Source organism: Convolutriloba macropyga, chromosome 3 (assembly GCF_964194025.1).
Source record: "Convolutriloba macropyga chromosome 3, txConMacr16.3, whole genome shotgun sequence".
NCBI classification, from domain to species: domain Eukaryota; kingdom Metazoa; phylum Xenacoelomorpha; order Acoela; family Convolutidae; genus Convolutriloba; species Convolutriloba macropyga.
In genome coordinates this window covers 73,263,623-73,288,004 of record NC_134470.1, presented here as the reverse complement: position 1 = coordinate 73,288,004, position 24,382 = coordinate 73,263,623, and the positions used below count along the sequence as shown (strand labels likewise).

General features: G+C 35.7%; 1 protein-coding gene across 1 annotated transcript in view; it reads right to left on the bottom strand.

The window, feature by feature from the left end:
• Window positions 1–2: 2 nt before the first annotated feature.
• The window catches only part of LOC142336732 (uncharacterized), a gene marked incomplete at its 3' end in the record, with an annotated part of 47,106 nt that continues 22,726 nt past the window's right edge, over window positions 3–24,382 (bottom strand). The window contains exons 2-3 of the mRNA XM_075385644.1: window positions 16,043–18,164; window positions 3–9,232 (exon numbers count right to left, since the gene is read on the bottom strand). Coding sequence (XP_075241759.1) covers window positions 3–9,232; window positions 16,043–18,146 — 11,334 coding nt within the window. The remainder of the gene's footprint in view (window positions 9,233–16,042; window positions 18,165–24,382) is intronic.

Below are 24,382 nucleotides of genomic sequence, written 5' to 3'. Positions count from 1 at the left end.
TGGATTCTAATCATAAAAACTGGGAACTGGCATGGGTCTCCTGTTAAATTACCTTCATCTTTGAGGGAGTCGAAAATTCCATACTTAAAGATAGAGTCATTGGCGTCGCCAGTTATCTTAATTGCAACCTTTTCGCCTTTTCTAAATTTTCTCAACGGATTGTGATCAATTAGAGCTTCTGTAGCAGGGGGGACAAATTTGCCAACTAAGTCTCTGTTCGAGGGCATATCCTGGTGACACACTATTTGAGGTATCTCGTATTTCATAAACGTTTCCTCAACTGCTCCCGCATCGTTGTCCATAAAAATTAACCGTGCAATAATTTTAGCAACTCTTGAATCTTGTTCGCATCCAATTTTGATGAGCATCCTTTCTGTCAACTCACTGTACAACCTTTTCTTTTGTTGCACAGTGAAATTTTCTGCAAAGGAAAAAACAAAGCATGGCTCGGGATTGTCGACGTATTGGAAATCTCTTTCGATCAAATCGCTCAGTGGGGCTCCATTAAATTCAATGTGATAGCGCATGTAAACAGTTTTTACAGGTCTGAGTTTGTATGTGCGCAAATTATGCAACTTCTTGACATCAAAAGGCTGGCGTCGCTCGCTCAGGAAGAAATTGGTAATCCTTGTCCGTAAATATTTATTGTCAATAACATGAGCAATTTTCTTCAAAAACTCGTCATCAGATAACTTAGAAACAACACAATCGACATTGAATTCAACAGCATTAGAATTCGAATCATCGAAAGTGCGTTCGTCCAATTTAAATTCACAAATCTCTTGAAAGATCTTCGGTCGCAATCCCTTGGGCAACTGATCCAGTTTTTCGAGCTCGAAGTGAGGCACGTCCAAAATTTGAGATTCGGAAAAAAGTGTTCTTGTTCCTGGACCACTATTTCCAGCTTTCTCGCACAATGTTTCATAAAGGGATGGATTGTCAATAACGATGCACTCGTTAGTACGGTGTAGTTCACCGTCCTTTGTTTTTAGGTACAGGAAACACTCCTCACTTAAAGAACTAATTGCTTTTTGGTTCCTCCCAGCCAACCAAAAGAAATGGTCTGCAACATCATGGAACATGTCCTGCATGTTCGGATTGTTCCGCCAGATTTCAGCTGAAGTCTCAGTGTAGAACTGGTTTATCGCAAAAACAGTTTGCTGCAGCGAAATTGACTTAGTTGCCTGCAAAACCTCTAATTGATCCCAGATCTCTAAAAAGTTACTCGCGGGCTCGTCAATGTAAGACTTTAATTCACACAAATTACTCAACTCTGTATCGGATGGGTCATGTAAAGGAATCGGACACTCAAACGATTTGCAAATCTGTCTAGGTGGAAGAAAATTGCCTTGTTTTGATCGTATACAGGGCGTTTTTGACAATTTCTGAAGCAAATCTCTGTTTACTAGTGAGCTATTGGTGACCTCATCAACTACGTGTTTCACGCATTTCATTATTTTTTTATCCAGCCAATCATCGCGTTGATTAAGGATTTTCTCAATGTTTTCTAACACAACTTCTGCTGAAGGTTTATTTCGTGAGTCTTGAAACTGTAACCACATTTGCCAAAAGCTGAGTTCCCAACCCTCCAGCTTGTGAGTTAGCAACTGGCTAGTTGCTGAGGTCAAAACCGGCTGCACAAATTCAACTAAATCTTTATGCTCATATAGAAAAACGTCTTTTAACGTTCGGTGTCCATGTTTCAAAGTTTCGAAAAGAGGTAGGGATCCGATTTTTCTAAACTTGTGAGAATCCAGACCCAACTGTCTGAAAGCTGCAAGAAATTGAGCAAATATTTCGATATTCATCTCAACATTTGTACAGTAAAGGGTGATAAAGTTCCAAAAGTCATCTTCAGTGACTTTCGAGTTCAAACCAAATTGTGTGAGCAAAGATACAAACCTCTTGTACCGATTGGGAAGCAAATTTTCGTGTTTGAATGTCCGAAACAGGTCGCAATTGGGGTCATAGAAATAGCTAGCGATGCGCTTTTCACTATCATCATCATCATTTTCAGCGATAAATGCGCAATCTTGTAAGCACAGTAATATCGGCTTCTTGTCGCTCATTTGATCCAAGTTATTAGAGAGGAATTTTAAATGCGTAGCAAGATCGCCCCATTCAAATTTGGGAAATAGAAGTGGAATAACCGTTTCTACATAAACCTGATCTACAGTCTTGGAAATAATTCCAAGTCGTCTTTGGAATTCTCGACCTTCTTCACGGCTTTCTTCTAAGACATACTTGTCAGCGAGTGTTTTCGTTAAACTCAGACCAGCTTTCGGCATCTTAGAAGGTATGGAATACACTGCCATGACGCCGTGCAAGTCTTCAAAACTGTTAGGTATTATTTGGAAAATTGGAATTTCACTGAGCTTACTAAAAGAAATCGGGCTAATTTTTTGATCGTTACCATACGAGTTTTTAAAGTGATCATAAAGCTGCAATTTTTGATGGTCATTCATATCCATTTGGTTCCTTATTTTGTGCATAACGTTGATTTGCTGGTCTACATTTAAGTTTTTTGAGAGAACATACTTAGTCGCGAGAGTTGTTTGGAGACATGATGGGTCTCGTTTCAAAGATGGGTGAAGTTCAAAGAAACCATCGTAATTGGTGATATCAATTTCAACAGCTCCAATCTTCAGTTTTGGCAAATGTTCAAAAACTTCGTCTCTTCCAGAGCAGATGGGTTTGAGAAAACATTGTCGGTGTCGATCACTGCAGATAAGAATTGACAAGTTGGCAAAGTTATTGGTATTTTCTGTGAGATTATCAGAATGATGAGCTAGGAAATCCCAAATTAATTGAATCCATGAAACCATAGTTCTATCACCCGGGTTCAACGATAATGTTTCTCCTCTGCAGATATTAGGGAAGTGCGTTTGCAGGTATGAAAAAAACTCGGTCAATTTCATAGGACGGGTCAAGTTTGGTATTTTTTTGAAACGCCTTTCAACGTCAGAGTGCATAATTAGCCTTCGTAACTGGGGGAAAATTATTTCAAGATTCATTTCACTGCTATAGAAGGGTTCTCTGTCAGCTTTCTGGACGCAATTGTCTGCTGCGAGATAAATTGGAAGTTGTTTTGGAAGCCGGAAGTCAGTAATAGCTTTAGAACTCCATTCCAGAAAAGTAAGTAAATTTGTTTTTGATTTAAAGACTGACGCTTCAATTGAAATGACTGGAAAAGACTGCTGGTATAGTTTCTCAATCACATCAACAGGCTCCAAGTTTTTTAAGTCCAGGAGATTTCCTACTAGTACGTTTCTGACTTTCTCGGGAATTTGAGTCAGATCAAACCCCAAACGTTGCGATATATCAAAAATTGCTTGATTCCTTTTCTCGTCTGCAAAAGGACAAACAAAGTTCTTCAATTGAGTCACCGAATAAAATGCAGTTAATTTCAAATCAAAAGTTAACACAGGCAGCCACTTTTGGTCACGTAATCCATTCAAAAGCCCTTTAATCAGCCAAAATTGAACAATTGATGTATCTGGGTTGCCCTTTGAGGCACAATTCGAGCTGGGGAACAATTTTTCAAAGTCATGCAGTTTAAAGCTGGCCTTCGATTCGTTCCATTGCCCAACTTTGTGCATAATCAGAGACGCATAGGCTGCTCCCGCTAAGTGTTCAAGAGCATGCGCATTCCATGCCCCTTTAATTTCCTTGGTTTCAAGTGACAACATGCGTCGCGATTCATCCAACATAAAATGAGCATTTAGAGCAACAGGTAAAGCAGGTTTATTTCCATCATTTCCCCTTCTGCTATTGTTAAACCCACCTCTTAGCTGGGCAGAGGGCTCTTCTAGAGGCAAGAAGCACCAAATACCAGGAATGTAGGCTCCCGTGTCATTGTACAGACCCGTAAACGGATAATGAACTGGAAATGCAATAGCAGTTGTATGCTTAATTTTGATTACCGTTGATGCACCCCAATTTGCGACGATTTGTGGAATTGGATGATCAGAACCATTCTGCTGGCATACTGTCCAGGTGGATAAATTTCTATGCACTTCATTCAATGTATCAAGTATTTTTACATTAAAAATAACGCTCAATTTGGTAAGAGCAGCATCGGGAGAGTTCACAATTTGTCTGGAACAATCTTTGAAGACCTCCAGCTGCGCTTTATCAGATGCGTTAATCTCTTTGCAGTGAGCACTAATTGGTTCGATATTTCCAGAAGCATCTATCCGTGATACTCGAATTGAACAGATATTGTTGAGAAACAGCAAATAACGCGGGACATTTTTAGCTAATTCTTTCAGATTTTTAATTATACCAAGTTGAGACGGTGCCGCATTGCCCAATTTTGATTTTTGTAAGCGTAACGGGAAGCGAAACATCGTACGACCTTTAGTTGCATCAAGATGTTCCTTTTCTTTTAAATAGCATTTGAAACTGTCCGGAAATGCTTCCAAGTAACCTGGACTCAATTTAAGACGAGTGCCCCCTTTCTTGCACAATCGTCTCAAAGGGTCCAGAAGAAGTAGATCACCAGAACCCTTCCCATCAACTTGCGTCAAAACAGACGGGAAATCTGTCAAACTGTATACACAGTTGAATCCGACGCCAAACTGTCCAATTTTGTCAACGTGGTCAAATTTCGAGCCATGTCCGAGGTCCTGTATTCCTTCAAGATCTGAAGTTTTAAAGTAGTTATCATTGAAAACCAAGAGAGCGGGGTCTAGCAGTTGATCCCAACCATCGTCAACAACTTTTCTCTTTTGATGTTTTCTCTCATCGAAAATAAAGTGAATTTCTGAAGCGTCTCCGTCATCGGCATTCTGAATGAGCTCCTTGAAAATGTCCATAGGGTTTGAGTAGCTCTCAGCAATTCTAGCTAACCTTCGGCTGATGTCTTCACGTTGAAAAAAGGGTTCGAAACCGGAATCACTGTTCATTTCTTGCAATTTTTTCCTTTTCGTAGCCACTCCAAATGATTTGCACAGTTTATGCGGCAGGTTTTCATGCGTGAAAATAAGTGAACATTCTAGGAAATTAGAGCTCAACTCAAAATCATTCAGACACAGATCATCTATTGGACGCATCACCCGATTAGTGTCTGGCAATTTTGCAACCGCAGATTTCTTTTCCAGAAACTGTAGCATTGACAAAAGTTGATTAATCTGGTTTTCTGTACTGACTTCACTCAAGCTTTCTATTAAATCGACGTAATCTTTCTCTCCAAAAGAGTCGACAACTCCGCAATTTTTGAGGAATTTTTTTACGACATCGTTTTTTGCTAGCGTTTTGTTCAATCGATAGAAATGTCCGTTGTAAATAGGCGTAAACTCACCCAAACAAAGCAAACTCAACTTGCAGAATGTGTCCGTATCATTCGCAGGCAGCATACTTTGGGTTTTCAAAAAGTTTGAAATAGCTGGGGTTGAATGTTGGTGGTGGTTAAACAAATATTTGATTATTTCAGCAATTTCATAGCATTTGGTTTCAAAACTTTTTGATGTGTCTTCAACTAAAGCAACCCAGTTACTCATAGCATCTTCTGACGAGACAGTTTTGTAGAAATAAGCTAATCTATCTATGAGTGTATTTTTTTGAACTCCGATTGAGTTAAAGCTAACTATTGGATGTATGTATCCAATAACCGTTTTGATATCTTCCTGAAATACGTCACCTGGAAATTGTCGTTCTCCTTTGCTATCTACTATGAACCTGCATGCCTTTAGAGATCCGCCAACTAGTGCCCGATTGTCGTAATCCATTTTTGACAATTCGGCTTCAATATATGTCAAATGAGCTTTAAGTTGATTCTGAGACATTCGTGGAAATTCCTCGGGAATCAAAACTTCACTGTAGAATTCGGCATTTGATTTAACAAGAAAGCCTAATTTGTGTTGAAAATCCAAAGTTTGGCCATTTCCTTGGTAGACAAAGTTTGGATGCGAATGGAAAGACACTCCATCTTTAGGAATGCCCGCAGGAATCGCCACAATAACATCATCTTGGACCAAAGACTTCACTTCTCCGGAGGCAAACGCAAATATGGGAAGAGTTTTAAGTTTCTGCACTGTTTCGGAGCTGAATTGGGATGCATTGTTGATGAAGGAATCTCTGAAGAAGGTGTACAGCTGTCGTCGTTGGTATTGCGGGAAGTCATTTAAGTTGTTTTCTTTGTTGATCAAGTCCAAAATGTCAACATGATTAGCTATTTTTAAGACTCGTGGAACTGTAAATTTCGCAATGAACGATTCTCTGTTGGTTCTATAAGCTTTCAAGCGTCCATCTAGCTCATAAAAACTGTTGTATTTGGTTAAATCAACGTGAACAGATCCCATAGTAACAGTTCCTAGCACTTGAAACACTAAAAGTTTTCCCATGTTTACAGGAAGCAAAATATCATCAGCATGTTTATTTCGACACATTAGAATGGAAAACTTTAAAATATCGTCGTGATGCTGAGACAACACAGCATTGGTGTCGGCTGCAAGAAAATCCCATACAAGTTGAACCCAATGCGAGTCAATACCACAGTTGCGTAACATCATTTTCTCGCCCCTCATCAAATGATGAAAATTCTCACTCATGAAATCGAAAAACTCCCGCATTGTCAAGTCGCAGGTAATTTTCAACGATGTAAGAAGTTGCTCAACTTTCGGGTCCAGAATTCGGCTCCTAAGACTTGGGAAAATTTCTGCGATGTTCATACGGCTGCTATAGAGTTTATTCCAAGTGTTTTGTTGCAATTGCAACATTCCATCAGCTGACAGAAATATTGGAAGAGAATTTGGGTTTTGGTTCATGCTTATTGCCTTAGCACTCCAAGACAAGAAAACGACCAAGTTATCCCTCGATTCAAAAACAGAGTGCTTGATGTTTGTAACGTTTTGCGGATGACTATGGCGAGCTAAATTTTCAAGAGCGTCATTAGCATTCAAAGGGTTTAATGTAAGACCGCATTGATTCCATAAACTTGTGAACTTGGGCTCGATTTGGCTCAACGGCATGTCGAGTTTCGAACATATTTTGTAAACAACCCTGTCCGTATGTGATCGGATAACTAAGTTTCGAATTGTTTCTGGTGTCTCAAACGTCTCAATTTGGCAATCAAGACCAACGCGTGGTATCCACGGATGTTGTGCGAGGCCTCTGATCAATCCTTTGCAGATCAACAAAGGTAGTTCTGGGACCACAGAATTGGACTGTCCGCTTAGCTGAGGCAGTTTAGCAAGAAACACGTCAAGTTTTTTGTCCGAGTCGTCTTCAGTACTGCGAACGAAAAACTTTACCAGGGAAGCATATGCCGCACCTACAACGTGTTCCAAGATGAAAGAATTCCAGGAACCTTTGACTTCATTCTTTGTCAACGAGATCATACGGCGGGATTCGTCTAACTGGAAGTGCGAGTTCACAGCCACGGGGAGAAAAGATCCCTTGCCAATTTGCCGTTCATAAGATCCCCGTCTAAATTGTTCGCTTATTTCTTCAAGAGGAAGAAAGCACCACACTCCGGGAACTGACTGGTGATCCCCTCCAAAACTTTGATTGCTCATGAGGGGGTACGCAACCGAAGCCCGTTGAATAAATTTGTAACTGAAGGAATTCTTGGCCACTATTTCGGGGAGAGTTTGCGTTGAGCCAATCTGTTCACTCACAATCCATTCGCTGATCACGTTTGCGTTCACGCCGTTGTTAAAAATCTTCACCCGATTTATTGAATTGTCAGAAAGGAGTTCAGTTTGCTTGCTCACCGATTTCAAAGTCTGCATTTCACCCATTTGGCCAATCATAGAAACGCTAATTTTGTTAATGTTTCGTAGAAAAAGCAGATAACTTGGAATGCGCTCTGTAAGCTGGTTCATAATTGACTTGAGCTGAGATAGGCTAACCAAGTTTTCGGCTAATTTCGATGTTTGGTTTCTGAGAGGCAATCGAAACATTGTTTTGCCCATTGTCGCGTCAAATTCAGGTTTTTCTGTGAGAAAGCAACCAAAGGTATCTGGGAAGTTTTTGAGGTTATCTTCATTGAGATTGATCTTTTTTCCACACCACGGTGTAATTTGACGACTGGGATCAAACAGACATAAATTGCCCATTCCTTCTCCGTCAACCTGGGTCAGAAAACAAGGGAAATCTGTCAGTGTATAAACACAATTAAACCCAACTCCAAATTGTCCAATCTTGTCATCACTGGTGCCTTTGGACCCTTTTCCAAGATCTTTGATTCCGGCGATATCCTGGCTTGTGAAGAAAGCGTCATTAAACACAAGCAAAGCAGGATCCAGTAACTTTTCCCAGTTTTCATTTACAACTCGAGACTTTGCCAGATTTCTTTGATCCAAAATGAAATGAATTTCGGACGCTTTGGCATCGTCCGCATTTTGAATCAACTCTTTGAAAACGTCCATTTTGTTTGAATAACCCATAGTGATGCGCTTGAGACGGTTGCAAAGATCCTCTCGCTGTGAAAATACCTCGAAAGATGGATCGGTACTCAGTTCCTCCAACATGGACCGCTTAGTTTTCACTCCAAAGTACCTGGCCAGATCATGAGGTATATCTTTGTGACAATGATTTGGTTTTAACTCATTTAAAGTTTCAGTGAGTTGGAAATCATTCAGGCATAAACTTTTTGCATTTTGCATAATTCTGTCTTCATCGGGAAGTTTTGAGCAGTTATTAACACTTTCTGTTTGAAGGAACTCAAGAATCTCACGAACTTGTTTGACCTCTAATTCGCTGTTCAATTTTTTCAAGCTCTCAACAGCCTGCACGTATTTTGCAGGCGTGAAAACGTCAGGAATCCCAAGTTGTTTCAAGAATCCTTTCACTGCCTCGTTCACGGTCAGACTGGGATTTAGATGGTAGATATGTTGATCCAACACTGGCGCTTTTGGGTTCATGCACAACTTTTCAAGGACAAAGAACTGGTCGATTTCAGATGCAGGTAGCAATGCTTCACTTTCGAGGAAATTTCGAATTGTTGCTTTTTCCGACTCGCTCACAAAATTAGACTCCAAATAACGGACAATTGTAGAAATCTGTTCACACTTTGCGTTGAACAAAATCGATTGATCACCAATCAGAAGTCGCCAGTTGTCAAAAATATCATCCAATGAAGCTTTCTTGAAAAGCTTCATTTGACGTTCGACAAAAGAATTCTGGTGTATTCCCAGTTGATTGAAGTTGCAAATTGGATGTATGTAGCCGACAATTGCTTCAACTTCCATCTGATACACAGCTCTAGCCTCCAGCTTGCGCAGATTGCCTGAACAAAGTAACTGTGTCGCCAGCACGTGTTATGAACAGTTTGAAAGTTTTGAAAAATGGTTAAAAACATCAAGTTTAAGCAAATATAAAATTTTAAATGTCTTAGGGAAAATTTGAAGTTAGAACCTAGTCAATAAACCAACAATAAACCAAAAAAGAGAAAATTTCAATTTTGAAAATTCAATGTTAAAACAAGCACCACACTTTGATCAACAATTCGTCAAATTTGGCATCAGTTCCAACTGAGTTGTGTGACCCAGTTCAAAGTCTGGGCTCAAAATTGCTTATGAACCAGACTGTTCCGGACAACAATGTCGTATGGTGATAAGATTACAATGTCTTATGATCACTGAGTTTCAACAAACAAAAAAAAACTGGCCGTGGCCTTTAAATAAAAAAAGAGCTGAGTTGGGCACTAAAAGCTGTCATGAACCAGTAACCCGATTCAAGCTGACCAACAAATTATGTCCAATTAGAATTTTGTTAGACTGAATATTGGCAGCATAAATCAGAGTTATTAAATATGAAAAACGTACTTTTTCTAATGTCAGGAGATTATAAATGTCAACTTCTAAGCATTGCATAAACAAAAGGACTGCTGGCAAAATTGCGTTAATAGACAAATCAGCGTCAGTGTCACTAGATCGAAGTATTGTGCGCGGGCTTTTAATAAATAATTTGTTGTATCACATATCACCAAAAAAGTTATATTATTTCTGCGACAACTCGCGATAGAGTGTACAGTGCTCATTTATGACTCCATGTTATCAAAACTTTCGGGAAATCAGTGTTAACTTTTCCAAACCATAAAGACATGTGATCAGACTCTAGCTTGTTTAAACTGATTGGTTCGTTCAAGTTATCAACTTGAACGAATCAATCAGTTTAAACAAGCTAGAGTTTCAAGTTCATTTATCTTCAGATTTTACCTCGTTCATTTTTGGGACGCAATTTTGGTTCGCTTTTAATTATGTCCTGGTTTTTTCCATGCTCATACGCGGAGACAACGCAATCAAATATTTTTGGTGGCATGTTTGACGTTGCTTCTTATAACTACGAATTGAGCCCCTTGCCTTATGGTAAAAGAACTAAACTCATATGAAGTAAGTCAAAATTTCGTTCTAAATACGTTTCAATATTCATCCTTTTTTGCATACTGTTTTTGGGCAAGGCAAGTCTTAAACCCGTCCAGTCCTTTTTTGTCTTGTTAAACTACTTATCAGCCAAAAGGACTGAAAGAAAACAATACCTTAAGAAACGAAGCTAATTTTTTTCTACTTTATGCTCAATTTGTTGTATCGCATCAAAATTAAATTGATTATTTCCTGGAACAAAAACTAACCGTTGTGTCCAAGCACAAACAAAAGGAAATACGTTTTCTAAATGTTTTTCTTTACTTTCTGTTTTCTTTTTTTCTGGTATTTTCTTTTCTATCTCTGAAAAAAATTAATGGACCAGTAACACGTATTGGATTTATTTCATCGATGGTCAACAAAAACTAATTTGGAAAAACATCACAACTGTGAGCAGCTCGAATGAAAATGTTCCTAGGAAAAATCTCTTTTCATTTTGCTGAAAAAAATTCCAATCAAATAAAAGAACAGTAAAAAGTCATACAAAATTTTGCAAGGCAGCATGAAGACCTTTTCAGGGCTAGAACCAAAAAAAATAGGGCTAGAATTACAATAATTAGGTTTCAGGGTCTGTTGACAAACGGTCAGATTATAATTTTTTCTCTCAACTAACACCCCTCCAAACCATTAGGGTGATTCTCATAACAACCGGTAGAAGATGCGATGAAGCCAATAACAGTAAAAAAAGAGACGCAAAAAATCTGCCTACGTGTTTCAAGATCAATACATTGATTAGACCGTTTCATTCTCTTAACCATTCAACAATTCACATTCTTAAAAATTTGATGCAACTTTTAGGCGCATAAATTTTGTTAGAAAAGCAGAAAAAAGCAAAAAAAAGTTTTCAGGCTACTTATTTAACTTCAAAAAACCGTTCCGAAAAGACATTGCTTTCAGACAAAACAAAATTCACTTGAATTTGAATAACAGCTTTAAATGATTTCAACCCTCAAAGATCGTATTTCAATTTAACTGATTGAAAGCATGAGGAAATAATTTTTTCAAATTAATGCCATGGCATGTCTCCCCGAACCAAAATTTTAGTTTTGTTCAACAACTTCCAGCTCAGAACGCTGAAGCAATCACGCTGAAGCAAATAAGTATAGTCCCTTCACATCAGTCATCCATGTTTTGAGGTTAAAAAGAAGAAATCTCCCCAAAACGATTCGTTCCATTTATATGGCCCATACCCCCAATTTCATCATTTGAAAAATTTGGTCGAACCAAAATAAGATTGAGTATAAGATGAAATCACAATTGGAACATTTTTTTTGTTGCTCGTCATGCTAAGTAAGCATTGTATACAAAAATTAACATTGGAAAAATAGCTCTTTAATGCCAGGCAGTGCAATTTCATTCAAAGGGGACTGAAAAACTCCGACCAATGAGGGGTTCGAACCCATTTCTTCCTCGGTAAAAGACACAAGCATTTTTCTCTCGACTATCAAGTTATTGTCATAGCTTATGTTACAATTGTTTTCATTTTTTTAAATTGATCACGCAAATTAAGTCATGCACAAACCAACAAGTCAAGTGCGGGAAAGTCACTCGAAAGGTGAAATCGATGGAATGTTCAAGAATGCCAATAAAAATAAAAGTAGATTAGCTTGTCAAAGAACTTAAAGCATACAATAAAATCATTCTCAGAATCTCACCGACCTGAACATCAAAAGATAGCAATCTCAGTTCTTTGCCAACTCTGTTCTGTAAAGCTGGCTGGGAGTTTGGGTTGAAACATTTCTTTGTTGTGACAAACAACGGAAAAATGTGAAGGGCAAATTTAAGTTTATAGGAGCACTATTATACAGTGTTGGTTAGTTTCGTCTTGTACAGAGATTTGTGACTTGTAATTGGGCTTGAGTAAAAAAAACCGATTGAGAGAGCCGAAAATTTATTGAAATTATTAGTCGATAAATTAAGATATATTTTGCAGCCAATTAAATTGCCTTCTGAAATGACTACCGGATTCTCAACCAATCATAACAGAGTATTCGAGAAAAGAAATTTTAAAACTTTCTAGTAAAAGAAACTCAAGCTAACTAATAAATAACTATCTTGAATTCATTGCGGGCCATTCCATGCCTCAGAGGCTTATGGGAATTGATAAGAAACTATCACAATCGAACAAGAGACCAATTAACCCAATAAACGATTTTTCTTGATAATCAAATTACAGATTAGGCTCGGTAGCGTGCGTTTGCACATAATATTCCGGCCCCACTCATCCCTGTTTTGGCTTAATTGTCTACCAAATGACGATGGAATAGAAAGCTTTGAAAAATTCATTTTTTTAAATAAAAATACTATTTTATGAACAAAAAATTTTGTCGGACTGAAATCACTCAGTGGACTGAAAAAATCCCGCTTTAGAGGGCCCAGGAGATTTTCTATTATTAAGAATACGAGACAAGACGAACAAAAAATCAAATTACAACAACAAACATTAATAACATCCAAAACTCGATGTCTATCTTTAGAAAAACTTAATAACAAAGTCTAAATAGCGGCACATAAAACCTAAACTAAACAAAAATAACTAGTTTATTGCTCTTCACTAGAAAAAAAACCAGTCCTCAATGAGACTCGATAACAAGTAGACAAAAAACCAAAAGCAGCTATCAAAAAAATTGCGCTCACTTTTTCTGTAAACATTTGGTTCCAAAGGAACGAAAACATTTAGATATGAACTGAAATTATTAAATACGTTTGTAATACTATCATCTATGACTCAATAAGATGAAACGTTGGGACCTATCATTATTAAGATTTTTTTCACTCGACTACTAAACAAACAAGTACAGAAAAAACCCATTCGTAAGAATCAGAAATAATTGGCTGCACGTGTTTTGAATGCCCATAAAACGATATGTGACAGCTCATTAGGCAGACTATGTAACAAGTAGACAGGAAAAGAGCAAAGTTAAACACGACGTTTTGTATTTTTCCAAAACAATCAATTTAAAAGACATGAAAGATTAGCTATACATCGAAGTAAAAATGTTAATTTCTTCTCACTAAAAAAGCAGTAAGACATTGTTTGATCAGAATATGTCTTTATGTTTACGAAATTATTGTCAAACACAAAAACAAAATATAATATTTTTTTGTTTTTCGAAAAATGAGTTTTGAAGCCATAAAAACCATATTGAACTCACTTAAATCAATAGATATGTTAAATGGATCTGTTTAAATTTCCTTTGTGTGCCAGCAACGTAGTATGTCACCTGTAATCAATGAGACTAGGTAACAAATAGACAAAAAAGAAGCAGAATTGAAATCTTTTTTAAAGAAACCAGAATTATTTAATTAATTGAAATAATCGGCAATAAATTAATTTTTCAAACAGGTTAAATTAACTCTTCAACAGAAGCCCTTGAGACCTAGCTTTTATCAGATAACACGTAATTAACGAAAAGAGACAAAAAAAGAACAGAAAACGCAATCTTAAGAAATATTTCAATTTTTTGAAAGCAAGACTTTTCCAAGTCATGAAAACCGTTAACTATCAATTCCAGTCATTGAAAACTTTCTTTTTTCTGTCAGCGACCTTTCAATAATCAAAATAGGTTAGACGATTACAAAAAAAACTTAAACAAGATAGTTTAATTTTTTTTTAGCAATAAACAGGCCTGGAAGCCGTTTAAATCATACAATCAATCAGTAAAACGTAGCTTTGTTCAAATGCGCCTTCTTTCCATGCGCAAAATGTCAGATCTGGCTGTATTTAATATGACAGTGTATCAGAAACAACAAAACGAAAGATTCAAGGCTATAAAAATGTAACTTTTTGAAAACAATTATTTTAAATGTCATGAAAATTTATCAGCTGTAAAACGAAAATATCTAAATATTTTTGTTTATTACACACAGAAACTAATGAGACCTGTCAAAAACGTAATTTTTATACGTACGCTTAACTAGTAAGTTCAAAGAGACAAAACTGAAAAAAAACAAAAATTTTCTGCGAAAAACCGTGTCAAAGCTACTAAAACCATAGTAAATTCACTTTTAAATAGATATCTCCAATTGCGTCTCCAATCGACGCCGAAATAAAATCTTTTATGTGACCTCTGATTAATGAGACAAGGTAACAACGAGGCAAAAGAACAGATGAAAAAAAAATCATTTACTTTTCTTGAAAATTTGTCTTTAAAGTCATGAAAACCATCAGCTAAAAATAAAATCAGTAGAAAGACTCATATGTTGCTCCATAAAAAACATTCCACAACCTTGAGACAAATTATTGTTCAGAAATTCTCATATGATTCGGAGAAGGAAGGCAATCAAAGACAAAACTGATTTAAAATTACATTAAACACTTCTACAAAACAATGTCGAAGCCGTTAAAATCATAAGTTTTTCCATGAAAACTTTAACTTAATTGTGCCTATTTTCTGAACACAAGTAAGGTGATAAGTGCTCTATTAATAATTTGATAGTGTGACAAAACTAGAAAAAAACCTGAAAAATGGGCAAATGTCCAAAAAAAAATTCTTTGGAAAACTAGTAAATTTTAAGCCAGGAAACATTTACTCCTAACGTAAAACCGCCATAGAGCATAAAATTTAATTAGGCTGAAGCTCTATAATCCCTTGTTGATTTTGAAAACAAATGAGTTCAAAACGAAAAAAAGCCTTAGACTGAAAAGTTTAAAAACAAATTTTTCTTGAAGGCAATTGCTCCTTAAACCAGTTCGACCTGTCAGTAGTGAGCCTTGAAATTAATTATTGATCTATAATGAACAAAGAAAAGTCGATAATTTTTTTAAAAAGCCACAGATTACAATCCTGATCTTTTTTCGAGTCAGAATTCGACGATCAGACCAAAACTGGCCCTGCTATTACTAATCGCACATTAAAAACATGCAATCGTTTCCAGTTTAATGAATATAGATAATTTGGCAAGAAGTTCATATACCAAAGAAAAATGATGCTGTTTGTATAATTATTGATATATTAGCTAAAAACCGGCAAATTTTTCAACTCAGAAAACTTTCAAAGAGAGCGGAGAGGTAAAGTAGCCTTCTCTTGAGTTGAAGTAAATTATGTGAACAAATTTTAGGTGTTCACTTACGGCAAATTTAAACAAAGTTGACTAAAGAAGATTTTTTTCTTGCAATTTTCGATGAAAAATGCTGATTTTTTTAAACAAGTAGCAAAAAATTGAGCCAAAAATTAGATGAAAAATTTCAACGACACTCTTCTATCCTGAGAAAACACGCCAAAAACACATACTTTTAAAAACAATTTCAACATATTTTAGCAAAACTGACTAAAATATAGGCAAAAATTCCGGAAAATGTGAATAAAAACAACGGAAATCCTTCTATTATTCACAAAACTTTAAATCTCGTTAACTCCCTGAAAAAAGCGTAAATAACAAAATCTTTTTAATTCTATATTCTACGCTGGACGGGCTTTCTAATGATATCATTCACAGCTTTCTGCAATGAATATATCGACCGGCCAAAATTGACTGAACAAAAAAACCCATTTGAGAAAATTGGTCCTCCTCCCACTAAAGAGGGTCGGAACAATTGAAGGCAAATTTTGTTTCGGCTCTTTTTAAATAAAGTCAAATTTCGGCGCTTTCTAACCTCGGCTCTTTATAACGTCGGCTCTCTTGTCCTTAAATAAAGATTAACTCAACGCTGTTTCAAATCTAGCGTCACTAACCGTTTTCATCCAGCTTGGGAATCAAAAGCCCTTTACAAACTTCACTCGGAAAAGGCACAGAAGCATAGTGACGCTCATTTGAATTCAAATGCTCCACATACACTTTGAAATACTCGTATATTTCGGGCCACGTTGTAAGGTTGTTCAAATTCGAAATGACTTCAGGAATGGATTGTATTGGTAAAGTTTCTGTTTTCATCCCAAACATCTGACACATTATCCCCAGGTGCTCGTTAGTCAAGTTCATCAACTCAGATGGAAAAAATGTTGTGTCGAAGTACAGGATCTCTGAAACAGGCGATTGAGGGCGAACCAACTCGTTTGGCAATTTCATTGTGAATTCACAATTGTCATTCGATGTTGTTGGAACCCAGGGAACTGTTCCTAAAATCTGTTTGATCTCTGCGTCAGAATGACTGAGGCTCAGCGCGTAATGAATGATTGTTAAATAGTCTTTTCTCATGCTGCCAAAAAGAATGTCAGCTTTGCAAATCAGAGCCTTGAAGAAATAGCAGAAGTTCTGCTCTTTAGATCTCAGTCGTTCCAGGTTAAAATTGGCTAAAGAGTTTCGGACTTTCTGATTTACAAAAATCCAGCTATCATTTGAGTCCGAATGGGGAGCACAATTAGCGAGACTCAACCTGACATCTTCAGGCAAGTCCTGTGATATGATAGAAACTCCTGCATCGGCAAAAGCTACCAACTCATTGGACTTGGACGATGCAAAGATTTTCATTCGTGGGTCACTAATCAACTTTTGGTAAAAAGTCTCAGATAACAATTCAGACAGCCGACCGCTTTCTTTGGAGTAAGTGGGGAAAAGATTGAACAATTGATCTTGTGCATGAGTTGAAGCTTTCGAAAGAACAGCGTCACACAATGCAGGAGCTGCTGCACGTTGCAGGATGTCTCGATTCCACTGTCCTTCGATTCTCTTTTGGTCGCTCTTATCGTCAACAGCATCCAGCTCCAGATGACGTCTGGATGAAGTGACTGCGAAGCTCCCATTGACCAGGAAGGGAAGTCCAGTAGAAGGGGGATGGGGAAGGGGCAGAAAACAGAACAGAAGCTGGTTGTCGGTATTCGATTCCAACTTCAGATCGTTGGATGGGAATGCAATTGCTCCAACGCATCGAGTACCATCTAGCTCAGATCTGAGTTCAGGTACAGACAGAAATATATCCCACTCGTACGTTTCCTTCGACAACGATTCCTCAATGGCAATTTGGTAGTTTCTGTGAAATTTTTCCTCTTCTGTGAAGAAAACTTGTGCTGCTGCAGTTGCTGCATCATTTTTGAAAGTTCGTTTAAAATTCGCAACTAGTTCAGGGCTTGATTTGTTATCATTAATAATGCCAATGTCAAATTCATTAACAAATTGCAAGAAAATCAGAAAAAGATCTGAAAAAGATCTGGTCATTTCAACCAATTCACGGACACTCTCGATTGAGTACTCGCTATCACTAATTTTACTCCATTTGGCATGTTCGACAGTTCTAAGAGGCAACCGGAATATTGTCCCGTCAAAACTCTGTCCATTTTTAACTTGTTCAGAAGAGAACTCGAACAAACTTTCAAATGGATCTAAGTGTCCTTTTATGGCATCAGACATCAATCGACCATCGTTCAATGTTTTTGTCAAATCGTAACGTCGACCTCGTTTGCCATTCAGAAATTTCTCGTGCGGGTCAAGAATGCAGTATGATGATTTGCTAACAAACTGAGGCAGGTCTGTCAGATTGTAGACCGAGTTGAATCCTAGACCGAATTTTCCAACTTTTTTACGGTCTCCAAGCTTTGTTTCTCCACCGAACTCACACAAATTCTCGAAATCGGATTCTTGAAAGGGTTTATTATCCCAGAAGACAAGAGCTGGTCCTTGAAATTGAGCTAACTTGGCGTTTATTAAGTTTTCAGCAGAATGCGTTCTGAGGTCCAAAAGAAGACAGGCCTTGGTAGCCTGTGCATCGTCTGCGTTTTGAATGAGTTCCTTTGGAACTGGGAGTCCATCCGGATAGTCCTTGAGAAGAGTTCTAATTCTTCTCGTCAGGGGTTCTCGTTGACCATACTCGTCCCCTTCTTCGGTCAAGTCGTCAAACTCCATTTCAAGCACGGTGAAATCCTAAAAATCATTAAAATTTACCCAATTAAAGCTTATTTCGACGACAATGCTTAAAGTTCATGTATTAAAACTCCTGCGCGGGAGAACAGTCATATCGCCGTCACGAACATTGTTAGTAGCATCTGTCTGCTGAAAATCAGTAATACATTTTTAATTTTAAATTTAGGTGTCTTTTTGTCTGAGCTGAAAATTAATTGGTAACAAGCCAAAAATTCCGACAAATATGTAGTTTTTCATTTTTTTTTCGCGTCAATTATTGTTGACAATGCCAGAACACATTAATAGTATATAATAAATTCTGCATTGATGTTAATAAAAAACAATAGAATTATTAATCTTAATATCATTCATACAATTTTTTTGTCAGAACTTGTGCAGCCTATTTGAAATTGTCTGCTTGTTTTACAAGTAAACGAAATTATGCAAATGAATTACATTATTGTTTTTTGTTGAAAAAACTTTATAACTCTTGCCAAGAACAGAAACAACTTTAAATTTTTATTTCTCTCAAAATGTTTTCTTCATGTCTCGAATTAAGAAAACTTTAAAGTTATTTGTCACATTATGCGACAGATTTTTAGGCGCTGAAAGAAAGATTTCTGCTTAAAATAGCCAACATTGATGCAATTCAAAATCAAATTGTTGAAAATAAACCTCATGTAAACCAGAATAATAACGAGACTGACCAGTCCTCGACACAGACAGATTTTGTTTGACGCCTTCGTTTACAAAAACAACCAGTTATCATAATCAAAAAATATTTCCACTGAAATAACTCTGTCTCTCTATATCATTACATTTTTTCAATACCATCAATCAAAAATTGTCAAAATTTTGCCTACATAGGTACCGCTCAAAAACATATCGCAATCCTTTTAAGTATAAACAACAGTTAAAAATGCGCCCATTTTCTAGAGTATTGAATAAAACATAAAGATTGCAGCACAAGCAACATAAAAAAAGCTTGCAGCGCAAGCAACATAAAAAAAGCTTGCAGCGCAAGCTAAGTCAAGAAAAACAGCATTTTTATTTATACAGAAAAATTCACAGATTACAAAGAAAAATTTGAAAAAAAACTTGACCTCCCACTAAATGTAGCTTTGATAAACAACTGGCAATTCAGGTCATCAGGAAATCTTTGATAAACTTTTTTTCAATAACAGCGGTTTAATAAAAGCTAGCAAAAACAGAATTATTCAGGTTTCATCTCTAGAAAACCTTCCACGACGTAAGTTGGGGCAACAAATGTGAGCAATATGCAACTAATTTGTTCATTTCGAAGAGCACTTGAATTAGCTTTAATTGAATCCTGAGAATGGTTTTATTACCACCAGCAAACAATATTATGGATTTTAACATGTTAGTGAACTAAATATTTTATCATCTAAAACTTCAAACAAAAAAATGCTGTTTATATAATGATCAATTGTATAGTTAGTTAAAAAAACTGAAGGCAAATTTAATATTACAGCAACTTTAGGTATCAAAGTTTTGACAGAAAAAATGTATGAACGTTTTGCGAGTAAACATTTAAGTTTGAATTAAAAAAGCAAATTTTGGAACAAAATAGGAGTGATAATTAATGCATCAAGATTAAAAAGTACAATAGGAACTTTCCAACAATTGACCCCTTTATGTACCCAGAAGAGAAATGGCCTCCCCCATCCCTCTGTGCTATGCTTTACCACAATATTACTTGACCTACAGTTTAGCTAGCCAAAATTTAGTTTAAGCGAAATTGTGGACCGCTGTTCACGGCCATGCCTCTCACGCGCTGTGGGATGTAATCCGGAAATCGCGGTTCGGTTATCGCGGCGAATCCAGCATGCACGCGCACCCACCCATCAGTCAGAAATCATTGTGACTTTGTATTACAGTTCGGATAAATAACATAGCATTACATATTTTATTTTAACATAGCATTATGTATTCAGTTTCACATAGTATGCGCATATGTGCAAAAGCTATCAATCGTCTCTGATTGTATAATAAATCATTCGCTTACATTCTTTTCAAGAATAACTCCTCCCCTTTTGCAAAAGCATGGAAAAGATCCATACTAAAAATTAGAAAAATATAATAATAAAAACAACACTGCGAAAAAAAACAAACGAAATGACGAATTGATCAGCGCTACAGGTTTTAAAATGAAAGAAACTTTCTGAAAATCTTAAAGTCAGAAATGATGAAAGATCAAGTTTTTGAGAAGAAAGAAAAAGCAATACTTTTTTGTACAATATCAGTTTTTCTGATTTCGTACCGCGTGAGTTCTGAGTTTTGTTAAACTTAATTTCTAAATCTGGTCAACACCTAGCTTGAATGATGAGTGCTAAATATTTCTGGAATACCAATTTGTTAACATTTTTGCAGAAAACTTTGAAAAATAGAAAAACGTATAACGAAAACAATGAATTCTCGATAAGTTTAGTAAATTATCTGTAGTGAAAACTATAATAAACTTGGAACTGTATTTGAGCAGAAGTCACTGGAAATTGCTTCCCCTTTCTAACGCTGAAAATTTAAGCTCAAGAACAGAATGCAAAGTTTGATATTTGCTGGTCACCCGTACACCAGTATGCGCATTAACAAACCTCCTAGTGTTTTGTAGTTTTTCATACCCACTTTAGTGGGGGGAGGAACTATATGCGCAACTGGGTTTTTTGTTCAGTCAAATTTTGCTGATCGATAAAATCTTCGTACAAAACTGTGAGTGGTATCACTAAAATGATTGTTAAGAGAAGATTATCAAAAAAAGATTTTTTTTGAACCTTTTCCAAGGAATTACGGAGTTTCAAATTTTGTGAACGTTAGGCTAATTTCCGTTTTTGTTCACTTTTTCGTAATTTTTGCTATATACCTTTTCGTAATTTTTGAAATATATATTTAAATTTTCATTTTTATGAAAATTGTCACCAAATATGATTCTTTAGTCCAATTTGTCCAAATTGACTATCATTACACCCGTGAAAATTGAGGGCTATTTGTAACTAGGGTTCTTGAGAAAGTGTTCTGGCACAAACAATTTTGGCGACCTTTCTGTACTTTTAATCGTTTTTATCAAAACCGCATCACGTTTTTGATAAAAAAAAAATTTTCTTTGCCAAAACATCATTTATGCAATATATTGGAACAATGAATTTGTTAACAGCCGTTCAGCGATAGCAAGGCCAGTTTTGGTCTCAGCATTGATTTTTGTAATCAAAAAGGATTCGGATTTTTTTGGTTCTGTCCTTTTTTTTAGCATGTTTTGTCCTAATTAAAGACAAATCACTGTTCACCTAACAGTTCAATTTGCAAGACAACTCAGGTTAAAAAAAGAGAATCACTAATATATTGAGTTTTCTGAGTAGAGCTCATGGTTTTCATGGCTTCGACAAAATAATTTCGTAAATTTTTTTACAATTCTTGGAATTCGCCAACAATAGTAATTTAGAAGTCTTTTTCAAGCCTCATGAGTAACCATGATATATCATGTTTTATTTGCGATCTACAATACAATTAAAGAAACTATGACTCCAAATGGTTTTTCGCTAATATAAATCAAAAATTATCCAAAAAACTTCAATTCGGTTTATTGACCTTTTTGTATTAGCTATATCGGTAACACATGGAAAAAATAATTTGTTTTACTGTACAAGCATCATCAGCAAAAGTTCTCGGGCGAATGTTATGGAAATTTACAATTCAAGAATATTTCGCATTGTAATGGGGCGCTGTCCTTTTTTCTCAAAAAAATTTGTTCTTTAACGTTTTTATGTTAATTACGGACGAGAATGTTTTTTTCCTTTAGTCGTAAGAATTTGTGGTTAATTATAGGCCTCAATGTCACCTTACGATGGCATAAATTGTTTCAGTGTTAATGGTTTCCAGATTTTGGAGTTAATTGTTCTCAAAAGTATAAAAAAAATTCAAGTTTGAATACAATTGTTTTCAAAAAGTACAAAAGGTTTTAAAGTTGTCCTAATTTTTTTGTCCACACTTTAAATATACTCAAAAAAGACCGGTCCCACATGTTCTCTTGAGCTGGTGACATGCAAGTCAATCTGCTTAGTTAAGATTTTATGTTAAATTATTTTCACCTTGTTACACAGTTTTTTTTAAAAAAATTGATAGACATTGAGTTTTGATCGTAAATAATTCTTGTGGCTTTATTTCATTTTTTCTTGTCTTTTATTCTCATTAATAATAGGTGTTTAAAATAAACTGTTTTCCAAAAGTAATGACTTTTTTGGATGTGCCATATTTTATCTTATTTCTGTCACCTTGGAACCTTTTTCAGGCTCTTGGTAGACCTTCTAGTCAGATTATTACATTAATGACAAATCGTTTATCACATCAATGGCGTTCAAATAAAGTCCAAATATTTTTGTTTAACATTTGCACTGAGAAGATTTAGTATATTTTTTGACATTGAATTTTTTTTCGCGTGAAATTCAAATGACTTCAATTTTTGCTTATGTTGGTTCTTTTTTTAGTCGTTAGATATTGTAGTTAATTATAGGCCTCAATGTCTTTGTATGGTGGCGTAAATGGTTTTAGTGTATAGGTAATGGCTTCCAGACTTTGGAGTTAAATGTTTTCAAAAAGTATAAAAGTATTTTTTAAGTTGAATATAAGTGTTTTCAAAAGTATAAAAAAAATTCAAGTTTGAATAAAATTGTTTTCAAAAAGTACAAAAGGTTTTAAAGTTGTCCTAATTTTTTTGTCTACACTTTAAATATACTGAAAAAAGACCGGTCCCACATGTTCTCTGGAGCTGGTGACATGCAAGTCAATCTGCTTAGTTAAGATTTTATGTTAAATTATTTTCACCTTGTCACTCAGTTTTTTTTAAAAAAAATTGATAGACATTGAGTTTTGATCGTAAATAATTCTTGTGGCTTTATTTGATTTTTTGTTGTCTTTTATTCTCATTAATGCCAGGGGTTTCAAATAAATTGTTTCCAATAAAACTAATCATTTTTTGGATATGCCATATTTTATCTTATTTCTGCCACCGTGTAGCATGGTCTCAGCATATAGAAAGTTTCAATCGTCTGTCAAGTGAAATATTAAATAGTCATCACTGGTGTATTATCAATTTGATTTTGTTTATTTTCGAGGCTCATGGTAGAACTTCCCGTCAGAAAATCACATTAATGACAAATCGTTTATCACATTGATGGCATTCAAAAAACCTGCAATTAATTTTTTTTATTCGCAGTGAGTAGATTTAGTTTTTTTAGGCTTTGAAATTGTTTTCGTGCCCAATTCAATTAACTTTTTGATTGTTGCTTACGTTGGTTATTTTTTAGTCGTGAGAAATTGTGGCAAATTATAGGCCTCATTATCTTGGTACGGTAGAATAAATGGTTTTAGTGTCTAGCTAATGGTTTCCAGACTGAAGAGCTATTTGTTTACAAAAAGTATGCGTTCGCCATATATTCTCTGGTGATTAATATTTGCACTGAGATTTAGTATATTTTTTGACATTGAATTTTTTTTCGCGTGAAATTCAAATGACTTCAATTTTTGCTTATGTTGGTTCTTTTTTTAGCCGTTAGATATTGTAGTTAATTATAGGCCTCAATGTCTTTGTATGGTGGCAAAAATGGTTTTAGTGTATATGTAATGGCTTCCAGACTTTGGAGTTAAATGTTTTCAAAAAGTATAAAAGTATTTTTTAAGTTGAATATAAGTGTTTTCAAAAGTATAAAAGTTTTTTAAAGCTGCCATAATTTTTTGTCTACATTTTAATTATACTCAAAAAAGACCGGTCCAATATGTTCTCTGGCGACATGCGAGTCAAATTGCTTAGTTTGGGTTGATGTTCAGCTATTTTCACTTTATTACTGTTTTTTTCGAAGATGATATTAATTTTTGGTCGTAGATAATTCTTGTTAAAGGCAGTGATCTCAAATAAATTGTTTCCATTTGAATTAATTATTTTTTTGGAAATGCCATATTTTATCTTAATTCTGTCACCGTGTAGCATGGTCTCAGCACATAGAGAGTTTCAATTGTCTCAAGTGAAAAATAATATAGTGTTCACTGGTGTATTATCAATTTAATTAATGTTTTCTGGCAATCAAATTTTTCATTTTTGAGGCTCTCGGTAGTTCTTCTTGTCAAATTATGGCATTAATGACAAACCATTTATCACATCAATGGCGTTCGAAGTAAGTGCAAATAAATTTGTTTAATATTTGCAGTGAGAAAATTTAGTATATATATTTTGG